Source organism: Oreochromis aureus, linkage group 18 (assembly GCF_013358895.1).
Source record: "Oreochromis aureus strain Israel breed Guangdong linkage group 18, ZZ_aureus, whole genome shotgun sequence".
Lineage (NCBI taxonomy): Eukaryota > Metazoa > Chordata > Actinopteri > Cichliformes > Cichlidae > Oreochromis > Oreochromis aureus.
In genome coordinates, this window is record NC_052959.1 from 18041306 (window position 1) to 18061565 (window position 20260).

Here is a 20260-nt window from a genome sequence, read left to right on the forward strand (position 1 = left end):
CAGCATTGGTTAAAATGCAGCCCCAAACCATGACAGAGCCTCAACTGTGTTTTACCTCTGTTCTGACCTCCTCTACGCATACATTTCAATTCAATTTTTTCAGTTTCAGCAGTGAGGTGTTGCCATTTAGATGCTTTCCAGATAATGCAGGATGCTGGATGAAAATTAAAATAAATTTTGGCAAAGCCTCTGATACCACTGGCTGAAATGTAGCCCAAAACCATGACAGAGCCTCCACCATGTTTTACAGATGGCTGTAGACCAGGGGTCTCTAACTCCAGTCCTCGAGAGCTACTGTCCTGCAGCTTTTAGATGCATGCCTACTTCAACACAGCAGAATCAAAAGGTTGAATTACCTGTTCAGCATGCCATCAAGTTTGGCAATGCTTGGTAACAAGCCATTCATTTGATTCTGGTGTGTTGGAACAAGGATACTTCTAAAAGCTGCAGGACAGTAGCTCTCAAGGTCTGGAGTTGGAGACCCCTGGTGTAGATGCTCAGTGTCCTGATCTCTCCATATTGATTTGAATTTGTATTATATAATCGCTTCATAAAACCTGTTGCCGCTGATTTTCCATGCACTTATTATTGGGAATACCACAGGCTTTTCTCCCTGCTTCCCTTCCACTGGAATGCTGTAGAATTTTTTTAGGCCTTCCACTTCTTCTTCTTCTTCACTTGTCCAGTTTCTTCAGTTTTTTTAAGGACACACTGCACACCATGTTGAGACATGCCAAGTTTTCAGCTAATAGTTCTCTGGAAATCACCTTGCTGGTGGAAAAATGCTATTTTATGTCTGTCAAACTCTGTTGTCTCTTGTTTTTTGTTGGATCAACCAAAGAAATTGGAATAAATGATAGTTTAAGATACAATTTTAAACTGTTTTATGTCTGTTATGTATAAACACTATGCTGGTTTGTCCCTTGAGTTAGGTGCATTTTATGCTTTAATCATGCAGAGTAAGTAACTCAAAAAAAAAAAACCAAATAAAAAAACAAACAAAAAAAAAACAAAACTTAATCCTCTAAAAATGGTCAGGTACAAGGGCTAGATTGAAAACTGGTGAAAAAGCAGCGATTTTCCAAAGAAACACTTTGGAAGACATTTAGAAAGCTTAGAGAACTATTGCTCAAAACCACTTTAAAAACTTACATGAAAGTCTGGTTCCTTGGAAGCAAAATATAGAGAAACGAGATGTGGCTCACGACATTTGCACAGTACTGTCTACTCTTGGAAGTTTGCTACATTTGTACTTTAAAACCAAAGCCTAAAAGCACCAACAGAGTCATTTTATTCAACATTACTGTATAATAGTATTTTAACGACTACAAGAAGACATTAACAGTTGAATTAAACTATTCTGTAAAAAAGAAGCTTTGAGCCTCTGCAAGTTGATTTTCTTATTGCACCATACATAAAAGCCTACTTGGGAAGAAGGTAAAACACACTTATCAATCTCTAATTATATATGGTCAGGAAAATCTGACTTAGTAACATTTGTAGTTAATGGACCCTTTTCACAGCAGCCATTTTGACTTGTCATAGCTCAAATGTTAGTGGTGGCCCATTAAATGTCCCAGTATGCTAATTCAGAGCGCCAGCCTCCACAATACTCTCCTCAAGAAGAAATCAGCCGTCATTAAATTTCCTGAATGCAGCTGTGCATTTCCTGCTAATACAGTGAAAATCTGCTGTGAAAAAGGTCTGAGGTGTAAAACACAGGAAGGACAGGTACAGCCATAATCTAGCCAGGTCAGTGTTCTCAGTGAGAGGTTTAACGTGCCTCTGCAGGACACCCAGATGTTACGTAACATCTTTATGCCCTCCAAAAAAAATGTCATTGTCACAGTGGAAATTCTGATGAGCCGGAGTCACACTAATCAGGCAAACTTGGTCAAAATCAGACCCACTCCAAAGTGTGCCTCCTCCCAGTAGAGTCACACATTCAGACTTCCCACTGTTCCCGACAACCTTTGAAGTACACCTCCCGCCCTTCTCCTCCCAAACTTATGGGATAATTAGACCTGTGGGAAAGCCGCCAGGTCGCAGAGAGGAGCAAGGAAATCAGTGAAGAATTACCCCTCTGATTAACAAAAGAGGCTGACCATAACCAATCACAAGCCAAGGCAGTCACAGGAGTTTCAGTTATGCAGCTCAGAGAGTCTGAAATGACTCATGCTTTTAAATCAGGCACATTCAATTTACATTCATAATTTTGGCATCAGTACGTTAAACATGCCTTTCTACCTTGCATTCACCGCGCAGCTGAAGAAATAAGGAACATACTGTTTTAAACATTTGACACTTACACCTACAACTTCTTCTCATGGTGGAAATAAATGATCTTGACTTATTTTAATCTGACTTTAACACATCTCCCCTCTAATAAAGCAAGATGATGAACCATCAGTTTCCCCACAGCATTCATATCTTAAGTATTAGCTTCATTTCACTTCTTGGAAAATGACTTGGAAAAACACTAAAAAACGACTGCGAATGAGAAACTGTGAGAGAGTTTCAGTCCAATTTCAAATTCAGTTACTTAAGAGCTGTGAAGACTGTGGTTATCTCATCTTAAACGTGGATTTTTGTTAGATGTCGACCAGTAACTTACTCAGCTATCAGGCCGTCTCTTCCTCTGGCGTATCTCTGGTTGAAGAACTCTTCTTCCTCCTCTTCATCCTAAAGAAGAAGACCACACCCGCAATCGAAGAGCGGTTAACAACAAAACGTCTGTAACGTACAACAAAAAATTTAAAAACAGCGCAAACCTTTGTCAATTCCTGTGCGTTGGCCAGATTATCCACGGCAATGGCCAAGAAGACATTCAGCAGCGTGTCTGTCGTAATGTCGGTCAAGGACAAAACGCCAAAAAGTACAAATAAAAATCATCTTCAAGAGATTTTAGGTGACCACATGAATGTCAGTTAGCTTGCTCTTCAGGACTACCGAAGCAAAGAGCGAACTCATATGCCATCATGTCACCTAAGTCAGTTGTTTCCATCCAAAGACACTCTCTGGTGTCAAATATAAATTTCTGTTTTGATCCTTCTCCACCCAGCCACTGACTCACCTTTGACCCCTACTGTACTTGCTGTGATCTGGTGTAGGTATGTTTCTGGTCATTATTCAGCCACTTGTATACTTTCCTTTCACCTTTTACTCACCTACAAATCTATTTCAATTGCATTTGCCAATAAGGACCACACACAACAACACCTTAAACTGACATATTCGCTCTTATGCTACATTCAAAGTCACTTACATTACATTTCTTCCCCATGCTGGTGCTGTTTGAACTTCAGCAGGTCATGTTGACCATATGATTGACTGATTAGGTATTTGTGTTAACGAGCTGTTGGCCAGTGGCTGGTGAGACATGTATTTACACTTTGCTCATCTTGCATCAACATTACTGGTGACAGAGGATATTCTGCTAAAGATTTTACTTGTAATACAACATTTTTATACTAGTTTAACTCGGCGTACTTCTGTTGATATTAATCATTTTAACACTCGGGTATGTCGCTATTTTTATCTAAAATACTTCCACCACTTATAAGCATCATGCTTTTTATCAGCGCTCTCTGACCACTTTTGAGGTCAACAAGGATACAATTTCCAAACAATGTGAGCACTATGAAGTAGATCGATGACCACATGCCGTACTGAACGCCTCCCTGCGAGCGGATCCCATTATACATCACCTCGTTCCAGTCCTCGCCGGTCAAAATCTGTGGGCAAATTCACAGAATATTTTGCACATTGCTCACATCAGATTCACTGCACAGGAGACAAAGTCACTGTCTACCAACCAGTTCAAAGTATAGCATTAAAATGGCAGCAAGGCAATAATTACAGTGTCTGCTGATCAAAACACTCTTTTACAGTGCAGCGGATGTGTAGCAGATACGATGTGGACTTTTTCCACATTTCCCTTGTCTGATATTCATGTGCGCATATGTGTGCATGGATGTGTGGGATGATGGCGGAGGCAGGGGGTGGCGAGCGAGCGAGCAGAGTTGTTTAATCTGCGCCTGGGGTGAGAAATATCCCAGGGTGCAATGTGTCATGGAGAGCAGGCAGAAATGAGGGGATCTGTGGGAGCCAAACCTGAAACACTGTCATGATGGCAGCTGGAAACGTGTCAAAGTTGGTGGGAGTGTAATCTTCAAAGATGAACCTAGAGGGGAGGCAGATAGAAAGCAGGGTCAGATATGACCAAGGAAGAATGGGAGGAGGAGGAAGGAGAGGAGGAGGAGGATGCAGAGCTATTTTCATCTGGACATATCGCTTCCTCTCCTCTTATTTTAGGACACCATTGAGGAAACTGCTGTTTAGATCGTAGGAAGCAGATACTGTTTTTCAAAACTGTGCCATTATTATTGAAATTAAAACGAAAACCGATTTGGCCGAGTTCACTGACAATTAAGGATGTCAGTACGCACCTCCCTCCAAACAGCTGCATCCCCAGCAGAGCAAACACCACAGTGAAGAGGAAGAGAAGGAAAAGCAGGCTGATAATGGACTTCATGGAGCTCATGAGGGACACAACCAAGTTCCTGAGAGAGGCCCAGTATCTGAAAAAAAAAAAAAAAATACACCCTCTGGGTTGTTTTTTTTGTTTGGTGTTTTTTTTGTCAGCTGGAACGTGTAAAAATTCAACAACCGTCACCGTCGTGCAACCCAGGCTGACATGATTTACTTTCTCTGTGAACTGTCCTGCTGCCCCACTTACTTTGTGATCTTAAAAATCCTCAGAAGTCTCAACGCCCTGAGCACACTGATGCCGAATGACATGCCAGGCCTGAAGAAACCCCACACCACCTCAAAGATGCTGCCGACAATAACCTGCAAAACATGTCAGGATCATACAAGAAAAAAAATTAAGCTCTGTATGCTTCACCTGTGCAGCAATGTTTGTTTCGCCATCAGTTCTCTCGCTTATGTTCTATTTTACTTTGAAAGTTGGTTTTCATGCTCAGTTTTACTTCCTGTCAGTTTTATTCCCTTAATCATTTTTACCTGTGTTGATTATTATATCCCTAATCAGCTCACTGTGTGTATAAAATCCAGTCCTTCTTTTGTTCTTGGTAAAGATGGTTGATTTTGGTTTATATAATCTATTCAAGTAATAAGAAATTGTATCGCTGACGTTAAGTAGCCTAGTCTTCATTTAGCACAAGAATTGCATATATTCTAGCACAGAGTGAGAAAAGGAGATGAAGGACCTCACCCCACAGTCGAAGCAGTTGAAAGATGAGTGGAAGTACAGCCGGAAACCCAGACCATACATTTTCAAAAACATCTCAGCCAGAAACAGCCCCAGGAAAACAAACTCTGCATAGTCTGGAGATTAAAGAGGGGGGAAAAGCAAAAGTCAGAAAGCAGAATGAAGCAGGGTGCAGCCAGAAAGAAGGTATTTTCTGACCTGATTTCACTTTTTTGATTAAAAAAAAAAAAGCAAACAGCACAGACATTCGCAAAAGAAACCCACAGAGGAAGACGGTGAGCCAGTCGGGTTGGTTGTGGTGGACAATGGCCACACAGATGGTGTTGAGAGCCACCAGACTGAGCACCATCAAGTAGAAAGTGTCTGTCTTCACCATGCGGCGGATCGAGATGCGCAACATGCGCTCCTTACGCCGCAAGTAGGCAGCAGGGCCGCGGCGGCCGCTGCGGAAATTCATCCTCGATCGTGACATGCCTGAAGGAGAAAGAGGGAGAATAAGAAAGGAGAGAGTTTTTACAGAGGGAGGCGGGGGAATTTTTCGAGTTAGTCATATGCATGTGAAACGTACAGTATATAAGTAACTCAAGAGCTCAGACACAGGTGATATCCTGTAAAGAAAGTAGGAAGAAGCCTACTGTAAAGACAGTGAGTAACTGAGCTTCACTCACTGGCGGTAGACGTGTCTGTATACTTGTCATCCCCCGGTGCTCCTCGCCGCGCGCCCGTCTTCTTACTCGATCTCTTCAGCACTAAAGATGTTTCACACAAGTTCAACTTTACCAAAACCTCAACTTTGCTAACTTTACATCAGAAATGAAAATGAAAACAACGGGTGAAATGGTGACTTCTGCTGTCACACTAAACGTCCACATAAATAACATAACAGTAACAGCTGTGCCTGTAATACAACTCCTTAAAATCAGGCATTTCCCTCACTAACATCCATGGACAGTTGCCAAGACAATAAACAATTTTTTAACCCATTAAATTGATATAACATTAACATAAGCATAGTTGCAATGGTTACCTCCAGATTATCAATAAAATATTGAGTCATGTTTAAGGTCTGAGTAGTCATTATAGGTTAGGAGATATATGTATGAGATATCCACGGTAGAAGTGTGAGATCGATACAAATATCGATAGTATCGTTACCGACGCTGGTTTTGGTATTGGATCGATACTGATACTTTGTTTCCATCCTCTAACTTCAGTAAACAGCCCACTGAATTGTGTTGAATAAACTATTTTGTTTTGGAAATGAAAAAATATACCCAAAAAAATGTCTGAACCTTTTTGTGCTGACTGTTATTTATAGCCCATAGTACATTTAAACAACAGAAGATGATCCAAAGTGCTTTAGAGGCAGCCACATTTCCATTACAGGTCTCCAAAACAAACAAACAAAATGTTTCAAAATACATAAAAAGCTGAAAAGTGGTTTATTATATTAACTAATTATTGTGAAAAATAAAGATCACACTGATTTAGTGGTCGTTAAATGTGTTAACAATATGAAAGTGATGATGATTCATTCAAGTTAAAAGCATCGGAATTGGTATCGGCAACACTGGCCCTGTTTTTACTTGGTATCGGAGCAATACCAAAATTTGCAGTATCAAACACCACAAATACACGGTGTATTTTAAAGTCATGGGGTTGCTGGTAGGTAGCAGCGGCTGCAGTGACTTCAGATATGCTCGCAAAAGTATGGGATGAGTGTGACTATCATTCGGACATATGCCGTGCCTCAGGAGGGGGACACATTGAGCACTGGTAAGTTTTGAATGTAAACATTTATATTTGGCCATGTATTTTTAAATTTACTGCGAGCTTCTTTGTCCATTACTTAAAAAAAAATATAACCTTTCAGAATCTGATGATTCTTTTTGATGCACTCTGTATATGTGGATAATTCTAAAAGCAAAGTGTGTGAACTTACCATCTAACGGTGATCTCCCTGAACTTTTATTCTCCTCTGCAAGCATCACCTCCTCTGTAATACAATAAAACTGGAGGTTACATGCAGACATATTTGTTTTTAATCAAGCCGCAGCTGAAACCCACATTTCAGAGTTATAGCGCTCATTGTGTCTGCACACAGCTGCAGCAGGAACCGAGGCCAAACTGATGTAAACGCTGCACTGAGAGGCCGGCGTGACCTTCTTAAAGACAGAGCTCCTTTTCTCGCTCACAATCTCGCAGTATCTCGCTCTCTTTTCTCCCCCTCTTCCCACACTCTCCCACACCCGTGCACACATGATTGCACATGCACAGCGACTCTCTTTCTCTCTCTCTCTCTCTCTCACACACACACAGACACACACATGCATGTAAACACACACAGAAGCGCGTGTATATATGCACACACACAAATTTAAGTCAGTGAGTCAGTATCACCTTTTTCTTACCCTCTGCTTGCGTGGGAGACTAGCAGTGTAGATTGCCATTACAGCACTGTGTGTTTGCTGCAACTCAACTCAGCTACTCTGCTGCGGATCCAAAAGTCTGAAGGTGTCTGCAGCAAACCAGTCTCTCTTCAAAAATGTAATGAAATCACTGTGTCGCTTTGCACAGGCCGATTACATTTCAATTAAAAGAAGAGAGTCAATGTATCGGCACATAAAGGGGAAAAAGTAGCCTGGCTCTCTCTGTTTAACAGCTATGCGAAGCAAAACCTGGCTAACACTTGGTTTAAACCTTACATTGCCAAAAGCATTCACTCACCAGTCCAGCTGTGAAATTTCCTCACTACTAAATATTCCACAGTCAACTGTTAGTGGTATTATACCAACGTGGAAACTATTGGTTATAGAAATTCTCCCACGACCAGAAAAAAGGAAAAAAAATTGATCGATTAATTGATTCAGCATTTTTCTTCGGTTCATCAGCCGTTGCATTTCTCATCAAAACATCCAGGATTAAGTCACTGAAGCCTCTCCACACTCACTGTAATAAAAGATGTAAAGTTGTTCTGCTGCCCAGTACCTGCCCTGTCTATCCAGGCTCGGTAGCCATTCAGTTCTCTTTCCACCTGCTGCTGGCGACGCAGTTTCATAAAGGCCCTCCGGTTCTCCACCCTCTCTCTCTCCTTCGCAAATTCGCTGAAAAAATAAAACATATGAAAGCAACTCTCTTCACTCATAATACGGACAGAAATGTTCACATAAATGAGGCACACTTACCCAGACAGGACTCCCAGAACTAGATTCAAAACAAAGAACGAGCCAATAATGATGAGAGGAATGAAGTACATCCAGTTCCACGTTATACCCAAGGCATCGTTGGTCTGAAATCCATAATTTCTATGTTATTAAACACTCAGCATCATGGCAGTGCTCAAGCCTTCAAGGGGGTGAGGGATCACACTGACGATGTAGAGGTCTCAAAAACTCGTGTATCAAATATGAAACACTAGGCATTAAGGGTTTAAGGGTTCACTTTCAGGCTGAATGCTTCTGCTCACGTTATAGAGGACAGCCGTCCATCCCTCCATGGTGATGCACTGGAAGACGGTGAGAACAGCAAACAGGATGTTGTCGAACTGTGTGATGCCGTCATTGGGCCCGATCCAGGTATCGTTGCAGTCGTACTTCTCTGGACACTTCCTCACACCGCACGCAAATGCCAGCTCTGACGAGTCGACAGTCTCATTGTCTACAAGCACGAAACATAAATGTCACGGTGCCCATTTATTGAAGCACAAACATAATGACCCCAGATATTCACGATCTACTGCCGCTTTCTCGATTGTGGTCCTTACAGATTCCCCCCCCCCAGTCTGGTAACTGAAAGTTTGCATTAAAGTGCAGAAGACAATGTGCAAGTGGAGGGCAAATGAGGACAGACGTGAAAGTCCAGCTCTACCACAAAATACAGATGTGGAAGTACGGACCAGTGCCAGCACCCAAACTGGATCCACATTTCCACGGCAACAAAAACAAGCAGCAGTGCTAAAAAAGAAAAGCTTTCACGAGTACGGCTCACATCCTGGCTATGAGAGAGGATATTCACAGATGATTGGCAGATGCAGGGCATACAAAATCTGTCTGCGATTTTTATATCATACCCCAACTTCAACTACATAACACTGTAACATCTGGATCTGGTGGGTCTGAGGTACTAGGTTAGTAGTGTGTGGTGGTTATCAAAGTAGTTAAAGAAGATTTGGGGAATTAATTTTTTTCTTTCTTGTGTTTCTTCATTTCTTTCGCTCCACTCAAGTGGAAGGTGAAGCCGGCAGATGGTTATATTAGTTCAGCATAAACCCTGGAAACAGTCCAGTCTGGCACTTTGAAAAGCATTACAAGAATCAACCTAGCAACACCAACACAGCTGATAACATGTTACTGTATAGCTCGCTTCTTTTAATCCATTTTTTATCCTTTTTTATTTAATTTTTTTTTTACACTTTTTGTACAGAGTGAAGAGTCAGGTCGGTGTTTCCAGTGTGTTTGTTATTCTAAGCTCTAGACGTGAGAGAACGACCTTTTAATATCTGTGGTGAAACAATCACTGACCCGCACGTTATACACTCTGCCATCCTCCATTGGAAATACATTTTTGCTTTCTGCTATCTCACCTTAGTCCTTGACCCTCACTAACACTCTGTTCATCTGCCGATGGAGTAAAAATCTCTTTGCTTAGTTTAAATCTCGCTTTAAGAGATACAAGCAGGATTTAGTGAAGCCTCGTGATTCATATTTTTACGCATTATTATTATAAATTTGCTATGGGAGAAGGTTTAAATGTAAATTTAAGAAACTTTTTTGTAAATCCGGAGAGTATTTTTGTGTGTTTGAAAACATCTCTTTAAGCTTTAAATTTTGTGGGAACAATGGAGCAATTTATTTCTCCTGCTCTGAACGCCGTGACAGCTATAATATTAAAATTTTATACCTCGATCCATCCCTGAGCCGTGCTGGGCGATGACAGTAAATGCTATGGTGTGGTGGTGTGATTACAGAGTAGTTGTTGACTAATTAAGCAGTAGCTAAATCAGCCAGCAACAACTCTAATAATACCTCTGAGCCTGCTGCTACTGTAATCTATGAAGGCCTCAGTTTCTCAAACAAAGATGTTCACACCCTCTGTTAGAGAACAATGAGTAAATCACACATTGAGCTTACCTGGCGAACCGGCACAGTAAGTTACAAGGCATCCAAAACAAACCCTGACAATATGCCTCTAAATTCAGCGGCGATACAATGGCGGCACGCGAGCCCTCAAATTGATAATAAAATACAATCAAAGGCGTCATTTACCTGTAATCAATATAATGTACATGTAGACTGATCATGATTTTATGATTCTAAATCATGGTGTTTACAGCCATGTTTAAAATGGCGACAACATTTTTCTCCCTTGAAACTTGAAAGTGGATGTCTTTGGATTTCATGTTCTCAGCACTCAGAGCTATAACAACTGCAAGGACATCGCCACTGCAGTGAAAGAGCATTTTAATCTGTGGGTTTGTGTGTGTGTGTGTGTGTGTGTGTAAAATGCTTACACTGTGAGCTTTTTCCTGTTTCTACCATTTCACTTTGGACTGTCAGTGTTCTGTGCAGCACTGTGCAAAAGTCTTGAGCCCCACTCATCATTTCTTTATATTTTTTTTTTAGAAAAATTGGGTTTTACTGACACATGCAAACATACGCAGAAATACAGTCTATATAAAAATAAAGTTTGTACAATTCTAAGGAGCTTTGGTATGATCACCTTTATTCTTCAGCCCACAGTGAATTCTCTTAGGCAAGCTTAGGCATTTCTTAGTCTACTCTTCAGGAATAGTTCTCCAGACCTCTCGAAGGACATTCAAAGCTCTTCTGTGACTGCTGGCTGCCTTTAGTCCTGTTCTCTTTGGAGATGATCCCCACACTGCTTCAACAATGTTGCGGTCTGAGCTCTCGGGAGGCCAATCCATGACTGATGGAGTTCCATTGTGTGTTTTTCTATCCAGGTATGTTTTTGCTGCATTGGCAGTATGTGGTGAAAAATGAAGCCGTGCCAACCAAACACTTTCCAAAATCTGATGATACATTTCCGTATTCATATTTCCATTCATTATGACAATATCTCCACTATCTGAAACGCAGCTCCAAACCATGGCAGAGCCTCCACTGTGTTTTACAGATGGCTGTAGATACTCACTGTTGAACTCCTTTGTACATGATGATGATGATTTGAACCAAAGGTTTCAAATTTTGTCTCTCCATACGATCTGCTCCTGTTGATTTTCAGTTGAGTTCTGGTGTAATTCGGCATACCTCTGATTTTTCTCCCTGTTTTCCTTAAGAATGGCTTCTTGAGAGCCACCCTTCCACTAAGACCGTTTCTGATGAGGCTTCAGTGAGCAGAAGATGAATCTCTTTGGTCCTGTATCAGGTCTATAGACAGTTGTTTTTTCTTTTACACCTGATACTTCTTCATTTTGTCCTCCACTTGTCCACTTTTGAAAGACACACAGTGCCTAGATATGCCAAGTTTTCACCTAATAGCTCTTTGGGAATCTTTGAGAAAATACTGTTTTATGCATTTCAGTCTGTTATCTTCGGTTCAGATCGTGGGGGCAGCTGTCTGAGCAGAGAAGCCCAGACTTCCCTCACCCCTGCCACCTCTTCCAGCTCATCCAGCGGGATATCGAGTCATTCCCAAGCCAGCCAAGAGATATGGTCTCTACAGTGAGAGATAATCTCGCTCGCTGGTGAGAGAATCTCTCTTTGGTATTTTTTGGAAATTCAACCAAAGAAATGAAAACAAATTATGTTTTTGTGACAGGCTGCGAGTAACAAAGTGCCTAAAGATATAAATTAAAATTGGTTAATGGTTCATCCCTGTAAATAAGGCTCCTTTGTTATGCATTAAATTTCACAAGTGGCTTAACAAACCAATAATTATTCCTCTGGTCAGGTAATGGTCATGCACAAGGACTGGACTGCAAATGGATGAAAAAGCAGCAAATGTCCAAAGAAAAACTTTGGAAGCGTTTCAGAAAGCCTGGAGAACTGTCGCTCCACTTTAAGAAATTACAAGAAAGTCGGGCTCCTTGGAAGTAAAATATAAAGTAATGAGGAGCGGCTCAAGACTTTTGCACAGTACTGTATGTACTTATCTTACCAAGAATGTCGTCTGATGGCAGGCAGGTGTGGTGAAGCTTCCCGCTGTAGAACTCCAGACCGATGATGGCGAACATGAGGATGGCAAAGAACAAGAGGAGACCGATCTGGAGCAGGGGGATCATGGCCTTCATGATGGACTTCAGCACAATCTGGAGGCCTGGAGGTTTTGATACACAAACAGATACTGTCTTTAAGAATAACACAAAAGACAGTGTAACAATCACAGTTCCCAAGTACATGGTTAGCTACATTTTTTTGTGAAAACGGTCAAGGACTTTTGCCTTTTCTATTATTTCTGCTCATGAAGATAATTGTAAATAGCAACAGTTACTGTATTTGCATTACTATCAGTTTAAATTTGCAGCAAGCAGAAATAATATTTGGCTTCACACAGAATTCAAACCCTGCTTTCTCAGTTCAAGCTCCTTCGTATTTTCAATGCAACATCCCAGCTTAATTTTTATGTGGACTTTTTTTTTTTTACTACTTTATAGTACTCGCTTGATCTGGTGTGAAAAGACCCGTGATTGGCTTGTCAAGGCCGGATTTTCTATAGCCTGGAAATAAAGCTCAGGGAGGTGCACGACTCTGGATTACTTGGCTCCTTGCTGAGGACAGCATCGAGTAATGTCATTACTGGAAAAACTCTTAATACACAAGAATTTCTACGGCATATATACAATTAAAATTACTCTGTGTCTTCTGTGTCTTGTGGAGTGCTTACATTTGGCAGATAGGAAACAGTGAAACTAGTGCGTACTATGAGGTAAATTGACCAACGGGTTCAACTTCCTGGAGGAAAAGTCCAACAGCAAGGCAAACTAAAAGAATCCGTGTAATGCCTACATGTTAATACTCACGTGACATCCTGACAGTTTTTGTACATACAAATCCAGATTATGAAACTCTTCCTAATTAACACATTCTGAAACAGCAGCTTTTGCATTTGTGTGTTTGACCTTGAAGTGCTTTTTAGTTTGAGGTCAGTAGTTGACTCACTGGGAATGCCGGAGACGAGTTTGAGAGGTCTCAGCACCCGAACAGCCCTCAGGGTCCGAAGGTCGACCGGGATGTTCATGTGGGCACCGGCAGTGGCCAGGATCCTGGTGGAGGCACACATTATAGAGATTCAAAGACATTTTTGATGGTAGGAACGCTCCACTGGAAAGACATTGTGACATTTTTTCAAGGATTAATAGCTATCATTATTTTTGGTGGCCTAAAAAAAGGAGAGAGACATTTGGGTTAAATTACAGACTATACAACAGGGACACATAAAAAAAACATCCATTAGCAGCTAAATCTGGTACAAAACTTCTTTCCTTTCTTGAGATTAATGTTATTTTCCTGTGACGTCTGAAAAATGATGCGCAAAAATAGATAAAAAGGCACAAATGGATGCATCTGAAGGACACTTTTGGAAATAACTCATTCATGTTAAAGGAAAAAATAAAGGGAAATATTAAATATGATCTGCTGTCATCCCCACAACTGTAAGGCCGGTGAGTGGTACAGTATTTCCATTCGGTGTAGCACACTTGCATGGCGAGAGACAAAGAATGCACAGCCACATACACCTGGCAGGCATCTCTACTCACATCTGCCCACGCACACATTGATGTCCCTCCACCTACACACAAACACTGAAAAACAGCATCAGGAGCAGGCGACAGGCAAGCTCTCTCCAGAAAAATCACATCTGCATGTTTCTTACCGGAACGGCAAAAGCAGATTCTTTTGTTATTTTTAATTATAATAGTGGTAATCACACAGCTGAAGCTACAAAACCACACCGATAATGGCGGCATAAAAATTCATTTCCACGTCAATTAAAACGTTAATGCTCTTACTGACAAGCGGGTCAGCATCTTCTGCTAATTTGCTCGCTAATATTTTAACAGACTTGTGAAAACCGTCTTAATTATTTTTCCCTGATTTGTCCACCTCTCTCTCTTTGTTTCCACACACACAGAAGACACAAATATACAAACTTACAAAATCTTTGGACAATGCTGAGAAGTGTGGGGGAGGGTGTGTGTGTGTGTGTGTGTAAGCAGGGGGTAGAAAGCACATGGCAGAAACTCAAGTGTAAACCCACGCAGAATCTCTCCTGAAAGCAGTGGGAGGGAGAGAGGCCAAGTGAGTGAGTGAATGAGTGAGGCCATGTGCACACTAATGCGGATGAATCTGAAAAAAACGCTTTATAAGTGCTGAAAGCTATAACACCACGTTCAGAACCTTTCTAACTGTCCGCACTGAAGGCTGTGCACAGCGATGGATGCTGTTACCAATCATCTGCAAACTAAAACCTATTCAAAGAATTTACAGCGCAGTGAAAAAGAATTTGCCACCTTCATGATTTGAGTTGTTTTTTATTTGGGTTTTTTTCTTTTTTTGCATATTTGTGACACAGACGTTTCAGATCATCAAAGAAAATTGTGTAAATATCACAAATACAAAAGGCAGTTTTAGAATGGTGACTTCATTTAATAGGGGAAACAAAGCTGTGTGCAAAAGGTAATCATGAATCAACTGTGCTTAACCACATTGCCTGGAGTTCAGTTTAGCCACACTGATGCCTGATTACTGCCAAATCACCTGAAGAAAGAAATCACCAAAAAGAACCTGTCTGACAATATGAAGTAGGCTTAAAGATCTCAAATCATGCCACAGTCTAAATAAACAACTGAGAAGTAAAATCATTGATATCTATCCATCTATGAGGGTTACAGAGGCTTTGGGACTTCATGAACCACAGTGAGAGCCATTAACCACAAATGGAGAAAGTTTAGAAAAGTGGTTAGCCCTCCCAGCAGTGACCAAAATTACTCCAAGAGTAATCAACAACTCATTCAGGAGGTCACAAAAGAATCCTGAACATAATCAAACAACAGCATCAAAGTAACTGTCAGTTAAGGTCACAGTTCATGATTGAACAATAAGAAAAAGACTGGGCAAAAATGTCACTTCAAAGGAAAAAACCACTGCTGACCAAGAAGAACACAAAGCCTTGCCAAAAAACAAAAACAACTTTGGGGGAAATATTTTGTGGACTGCTGAAGCAACAGTTGAACTTCATGGAAGCTTAAGTCTCGTTACATCTGGTGTGAAACTAGCACGGCATCACACCAGCAGTCAAACATGAAGGTCGCAGCGTGATTTTCTGGGGCTGCTTTGTTGGACCATGAATTCTGCTCTTAACCAGAAAATCCTGAAGGAGGATGTCCGGCCATCGCTCATGAAACTCAGTCACACTTGGGTTATGCAGCAGGACAATGATCCAAGACGTCCACAACAAAATGAAGATTTTGGAGCGGCCGAGTCAACATCCAGACCTAAATCCAACTGAGATGCTTTGGCATGAGCTTAAACAAGCCATTCATGCTCAAACCCTCCAATTATCAATAATGAAGTAAAACAATTCTGCAAAAAAGAGTGGGGCAAAATTTCTTCACAGCAATGTCAAACACTCATTACCACTTATCACAAACACTGGATGGTTCTGGCTGCCAAGGGTGGCACAACCAGTTATTAGGTTTAGGGAGAAGTTACTTTGGATAGCTTTGTTTCCAGTATGAAATCATCATTTAGTCTGTTTTACTTGGGTTATCATTGTCTAACACTAAAATTGTTTGTCGATCTGAAACATGAAAGTCACAAATCTGCAAAAAAAACCCACCAAACATAAACAAAACCACTCAGGAAGGGGATTTTTTGTAGATGCACCTGTGGGATCAATTTTAAACTCCATCATTCTTGAGTTATTCACATTATTCGCGATCACAAACTTTCCCCTCCCACCCTGTGGGGTGACGACAATACCCCCATCAGCCTTTAACGGCCAAGGGTTATAAAAACTAAGATTCCTCTTTGAGCAGGAAGTCGCCAACTGGTTGCGTAGTTTTATATTTGTTTTAAATTGAATGTGCTCATATTCGACAATGGGTTTATTTTACAGCAAAAGTATATATTTACAAAATTATATAATACTATTGAGCATATTTTAAGATGCATAAAAGATGCATAAAAGATGCATAAAAGCCAAAATGTAAAATCCCCACGTGGATGCAGCAGCTCAGAATGATAAAGAGGGAAATATACTATTGGCCTGTTTCTTGGAGAGTGAGCTGATGTGCTTTTATGCAATTAAGGAATGAGAATTCTGGGTGGTGCAGTGCTTTAGACTGTGCCCTCAGTGTCATGGTCCCCGTGTCTGCCCAGCTGACCCAGGTTGGCTACATATGTTTCTTGTTTTCCTTTTCCTCTCTCTCATGCTCGCTGTGTCTCGCCTGGGCGGAGCTCATTGATGGCTCCCCGCCCCTGGCCCTCGCACCTGTGAATAATCACACACCTGTGGCTCATCGCTTCACCAGCGTCCACTACTTAAGGCAGTGGCTGGAAACATCTCATCGCTGGTCTATTGAGTAACCTCGGTAGTAAGCTCCTGTGTGCTAGTTTCTAGTTGTCTCTTCGCGTTGTTGTTTCGGTGGATTAACCGCTTGTTTCCTGTGAACAGGAATCTCTTTCCCTTGGAGCCATTTCCATACTCCCCTGTGCCCTGGATTCCCCTCGCCCTCTCACCTGTATCTGGTTGCACCTGGTGTTGTGTATCAATAAAAGGAACTGTATTTAGCTTCCTCGTCTGCGCTTGAGTCCATCCCACCTCGTGACACTCAGAGCAAGCAGGTCCTGGGTTCAAATCCACTGGTTGTGTGGACTTTGCATGTCCTCTTAAAGTCATGCATGTTGACATGATTGTCAGAGTCTTAGATCTGTGATCTATCCACAGTGTATCCCACCTTACCGTATAATACCTGGAACCTGAATTCCTTCAAATTATGGATATGATCTGGAGACTGAAGCAAGCTTGTTTTGTTAAAGGTGGAAAAAATGCTGTTGAGATCGACACGCACACACATAACATCAAAGTTCCCCCTTTAAAAACAACAAGAAACAAAGGAGAGTTTTGGCCAGCCCCTCTGGACATTAACTACAAATATGAATATACAATATATTAGTATAACAGCAGTAATATGACAGTTTTGTCACCAAGTTGCTGCAACGTTAATGAATTTGAAAGCTACTGAAATATAATTCTCCAAGCTGATGCAACTGAAACATTAAGTGTTGACGTAAGTCTGCTTACAAAAGCCCGCAGAACTAGTTTGCCTCAAGGTTTTCTGCCAGGCTCTATATTATGTGTTTAAAGAGGAAAACCCTGTTTTCCTAACAGAAACCAAGCACTCAGAGCTTAAATTTAACCAAACTGCAAGTAAAAATTGAAACTATGATATTTAGAAAGCCCTGGAGGCAAACCGCTCCCACTAGCCATCTAAAATACCTGAATCCATAATTTATAATGCAATTTTATAGCACATTCTGTTTTAAATGCATAATGAGGTTTTCAGCTGACTGAGAAAAAGAAGCTCACAATATGAATTTATAGCTAAATATCAACAAAACTAACAATAAAAAACTACATTTCCTTCAGATTTAGCTACATTTTTTTGCATTTTTACAAGATAAGACTTTATTGATCCCACGGTAGGGAAATTTGTGTGTTACCACAGCTCAGGTACAGACAGCAGAAGAATACAAAGAGTATACCAGAATATAAAGTCAAGAAATACAAAATAAACAAGATAATACATTATATACAACAGTAGCTGAGGTTCTATGTACACCAACATAGATGGTATACCTGCTTATCATCAGCACTGTGGCACTATCACTGTGGTCGTGCCATCACAAGGACATTAACAGATCCACTAAGACAATTTAAAACTAATCTGGACATGGACAATCATGGACAAAACACCCTGAATACGTTTAACCTGGGAGAAAATAAATAGAAATTGCAGTTCGAATTCCTGTGTGTCATCTAAACAGCAAACAGAAGAAATGGACCGAAATAGCATTGGTGGCTTGGCACTTGTGTTATCATTAGAGGCTATATAGCACATAATTACAGGTGTGTCAGACTACTGCTTACACTAAATTGTATAGAAGCCTGACATCGTGTTATGCTTTCTGAATTGTCTGAAGTGTTATTGAGCCTTACAGAAACAACGAAGAGGCAGCAGAGGTGGAATTTTAAATTAAATTAAACTAAATACTAAAAACAACAACTAAAAGATACAAAAAGCATCTATTTCCTTTCCATTAACGTGTGGCGCTAACGAGGATACTAAACAATCGCTATTACAGGGCGTAGTTATTAGTGGTAATTGGATTTTATAGCGAGCATGTTCATACTAAGCAAGTGAGTGTGTCAGACAAAGAGATGACACAGCGAGAGACACTGAGACGGAGCGGGAGAACAGAAGTGGGAGTCTGTGGAAATAGCCTTCAAACCAAACAGAGTGAACAAAGGCAGGCAGGGGTGCACAACCTTCAAGGCTGCGTTTCGAGCACAGCGATTCAGTGGAGGCTCTCTCGAAATTAAAGCAAATATTCAATCTGCTAGTGGTAGCTCGTGAATCATCCCTGCACATACAAAGGGGGTCATTTTCATATGTTTGGTTTAGAAAATATTTGTTAGAAATAGAATTTCCCAAAACAATCATAACTCATGCAACCCACCACTGTTTAGTATGCAGCTTTCAGTGTCATGGCTTTAAATACACCTTTCCAACCGTTTGTTAACACAAGTAACTAATCAGCCAATCACATGGCAGAAAAGGAATGAATTTAGGTATGTAGATGTGGTCAAGAAACCCTGCTGAAGTTCAAACTGAGCATCAGAATGGAGAAAAGGTGATTTTTGTGACTTTGAACCTGCAATGGTTGGTACAAGACAAGCTGGTCTGACTGTTTAAGAAACTGCTGATCTGCAGGGATTTTCCTACATGGCCGTCTCTGGGATTTACAGACAATGATGAGACAAAGAAAAATCCAGTGAGCAGCAGTTCTCTAGGCAAAATGTCTTGTTGTTGCTAGACATCAGAGGAGAATGGCCAGACTGCTTTTAGCTGATAGCGACACAACAATGACCCAAATAATCACTTATCACAACCAAGGTAAGCAGAAGACCATCTCTGAATGCAGCAGAAGACCACACTGAGTGAGGGCCCCTTAGAACTAACTGAGCATCATTTAACCACCACAGCCGACCTGTGTATTGTTGCTGACCACGTCCATTCCTTTATGACCACATGGTACCCATCCTCTGATGGTCACGTGTCATGTCACAAAGCTCAAATAATCTTAGAATGGCTTCTTCAACATGCCAGTTAGTTCACTGTACTCAAATAACCTCCACAGTAACCAGATCTCAATCCAACAGATCACCTTTGGGTTGTGGTGGAACAGGAGATTCATATTATAGAGGTGCGGCCAACAAATCTGCAGCAGCTGTGTGACGCCATCATGTGAATATTGAGGAATATCCGATGAATGTTTTCACCACCTTAATGAATCTGTGCCACGAAGTTGTACTGAAGGAGGTCCAGCCCAGTACTAGAAGGGTGTACCTAATGAAATGTCTTGAGGGTGCATATAATTGGTTTTTTATCTTTGGATCAACTCAAAATTCTTTAAAAAAACCCCAAAAAAACTACATCTTTACAACTTTGTCAGGAGCCGGTCGTGTCCAGTTCCTGACAAAGAGAAAGGAGACATAGCAAAGATCAACCCCAACTCTAACTTTTACAATGAAAACAGGTTTTAAATCACCCCTTAGTATTCTTCTTTTTAATAAATAAGTTAGATAAGTTAAATAAGTTTCCATTTTTTTCAATTTTCCCTGGTTGAATTGTTTCAAACATCAATAATTTGCCGTGTTTATACAGCAGAAAATTCCCATCTGAATTAATGAAATGGAAAAATATCATCAATGTAGCAAAGCTATCAGTGATGTAATAAGATAATAAAAGAGGTGGAATAGCTGCACACATGCACTCTAAAGACC

The 20260-nt window shown here is 40.9% G+C and overlaps 1 protein-coding gene across 2 annotated transcripts in view; it reads right to left on the minus strand.

Moving 5' to 3' along the window:
- The window catches only part of LOC116318668 (voltage-dependent R-type calcium channel subunit alpha-1E-like), a 61544-nt gene that overhangs the window by 24695 nt on the left and 16589 nt on the right, over positions 1 to 20260 (minus strand). For both annotated transcript variants that reach the window (XM_039602330.1, XM_039602331.1), the window contains 15 exons: positions 13351 to 13454; positions 12350 to 12508; positions 8700 to 8890; positions 8419 to 8522; positions 8222 to 8337; positions 7176 to 7229; positions 5902 to 5982; positions 5498 to 5707; positions 5237 to 5349; positions 4739 to 4851; positions 4449 to 4580; positions 4114 to 4183; positions 3617 to 3734; positions 2772 to 2839; positions 2615 to 2682 (listed from right to left, as the gene is read on the minus strand). In XM_039602330.1, coding sequence (XP_039458264.1) covers positions 2615 to 2682; positions 2772 to 2839; positions 3617 to 3734; positions 4114 to 4183; positions 4449 to 4580; positions 4739 to 4851; positions 5237 to 5349; positions 5498 to 5707; positions 5902 to 5982; positions 7176 to 7229; positions 8222 to 8337; positions 8419 to 8522; positions 8700 to 8890; positions 12350 to 12508; positions 13351 to 13454 — 1701 coding nt within the window. The remainder of the gene's footprint in view (positions 1 to 2614; positions 2683 to 2771; positions 2840 to 3616; positions 3735 to 4113; positions 4184 to 4448; positions 4581 to 4738; positions 4852 to 5236; positions 5350 to 5497; positions 5708 to 5901; positions 5983 to 7175; positions 7230 to 8221; positions 8338 to 8418; positions 8523 to 8699; positions 8891 to 12349; positions 12509 to 13350; positions 13455 to 20260) is intronic.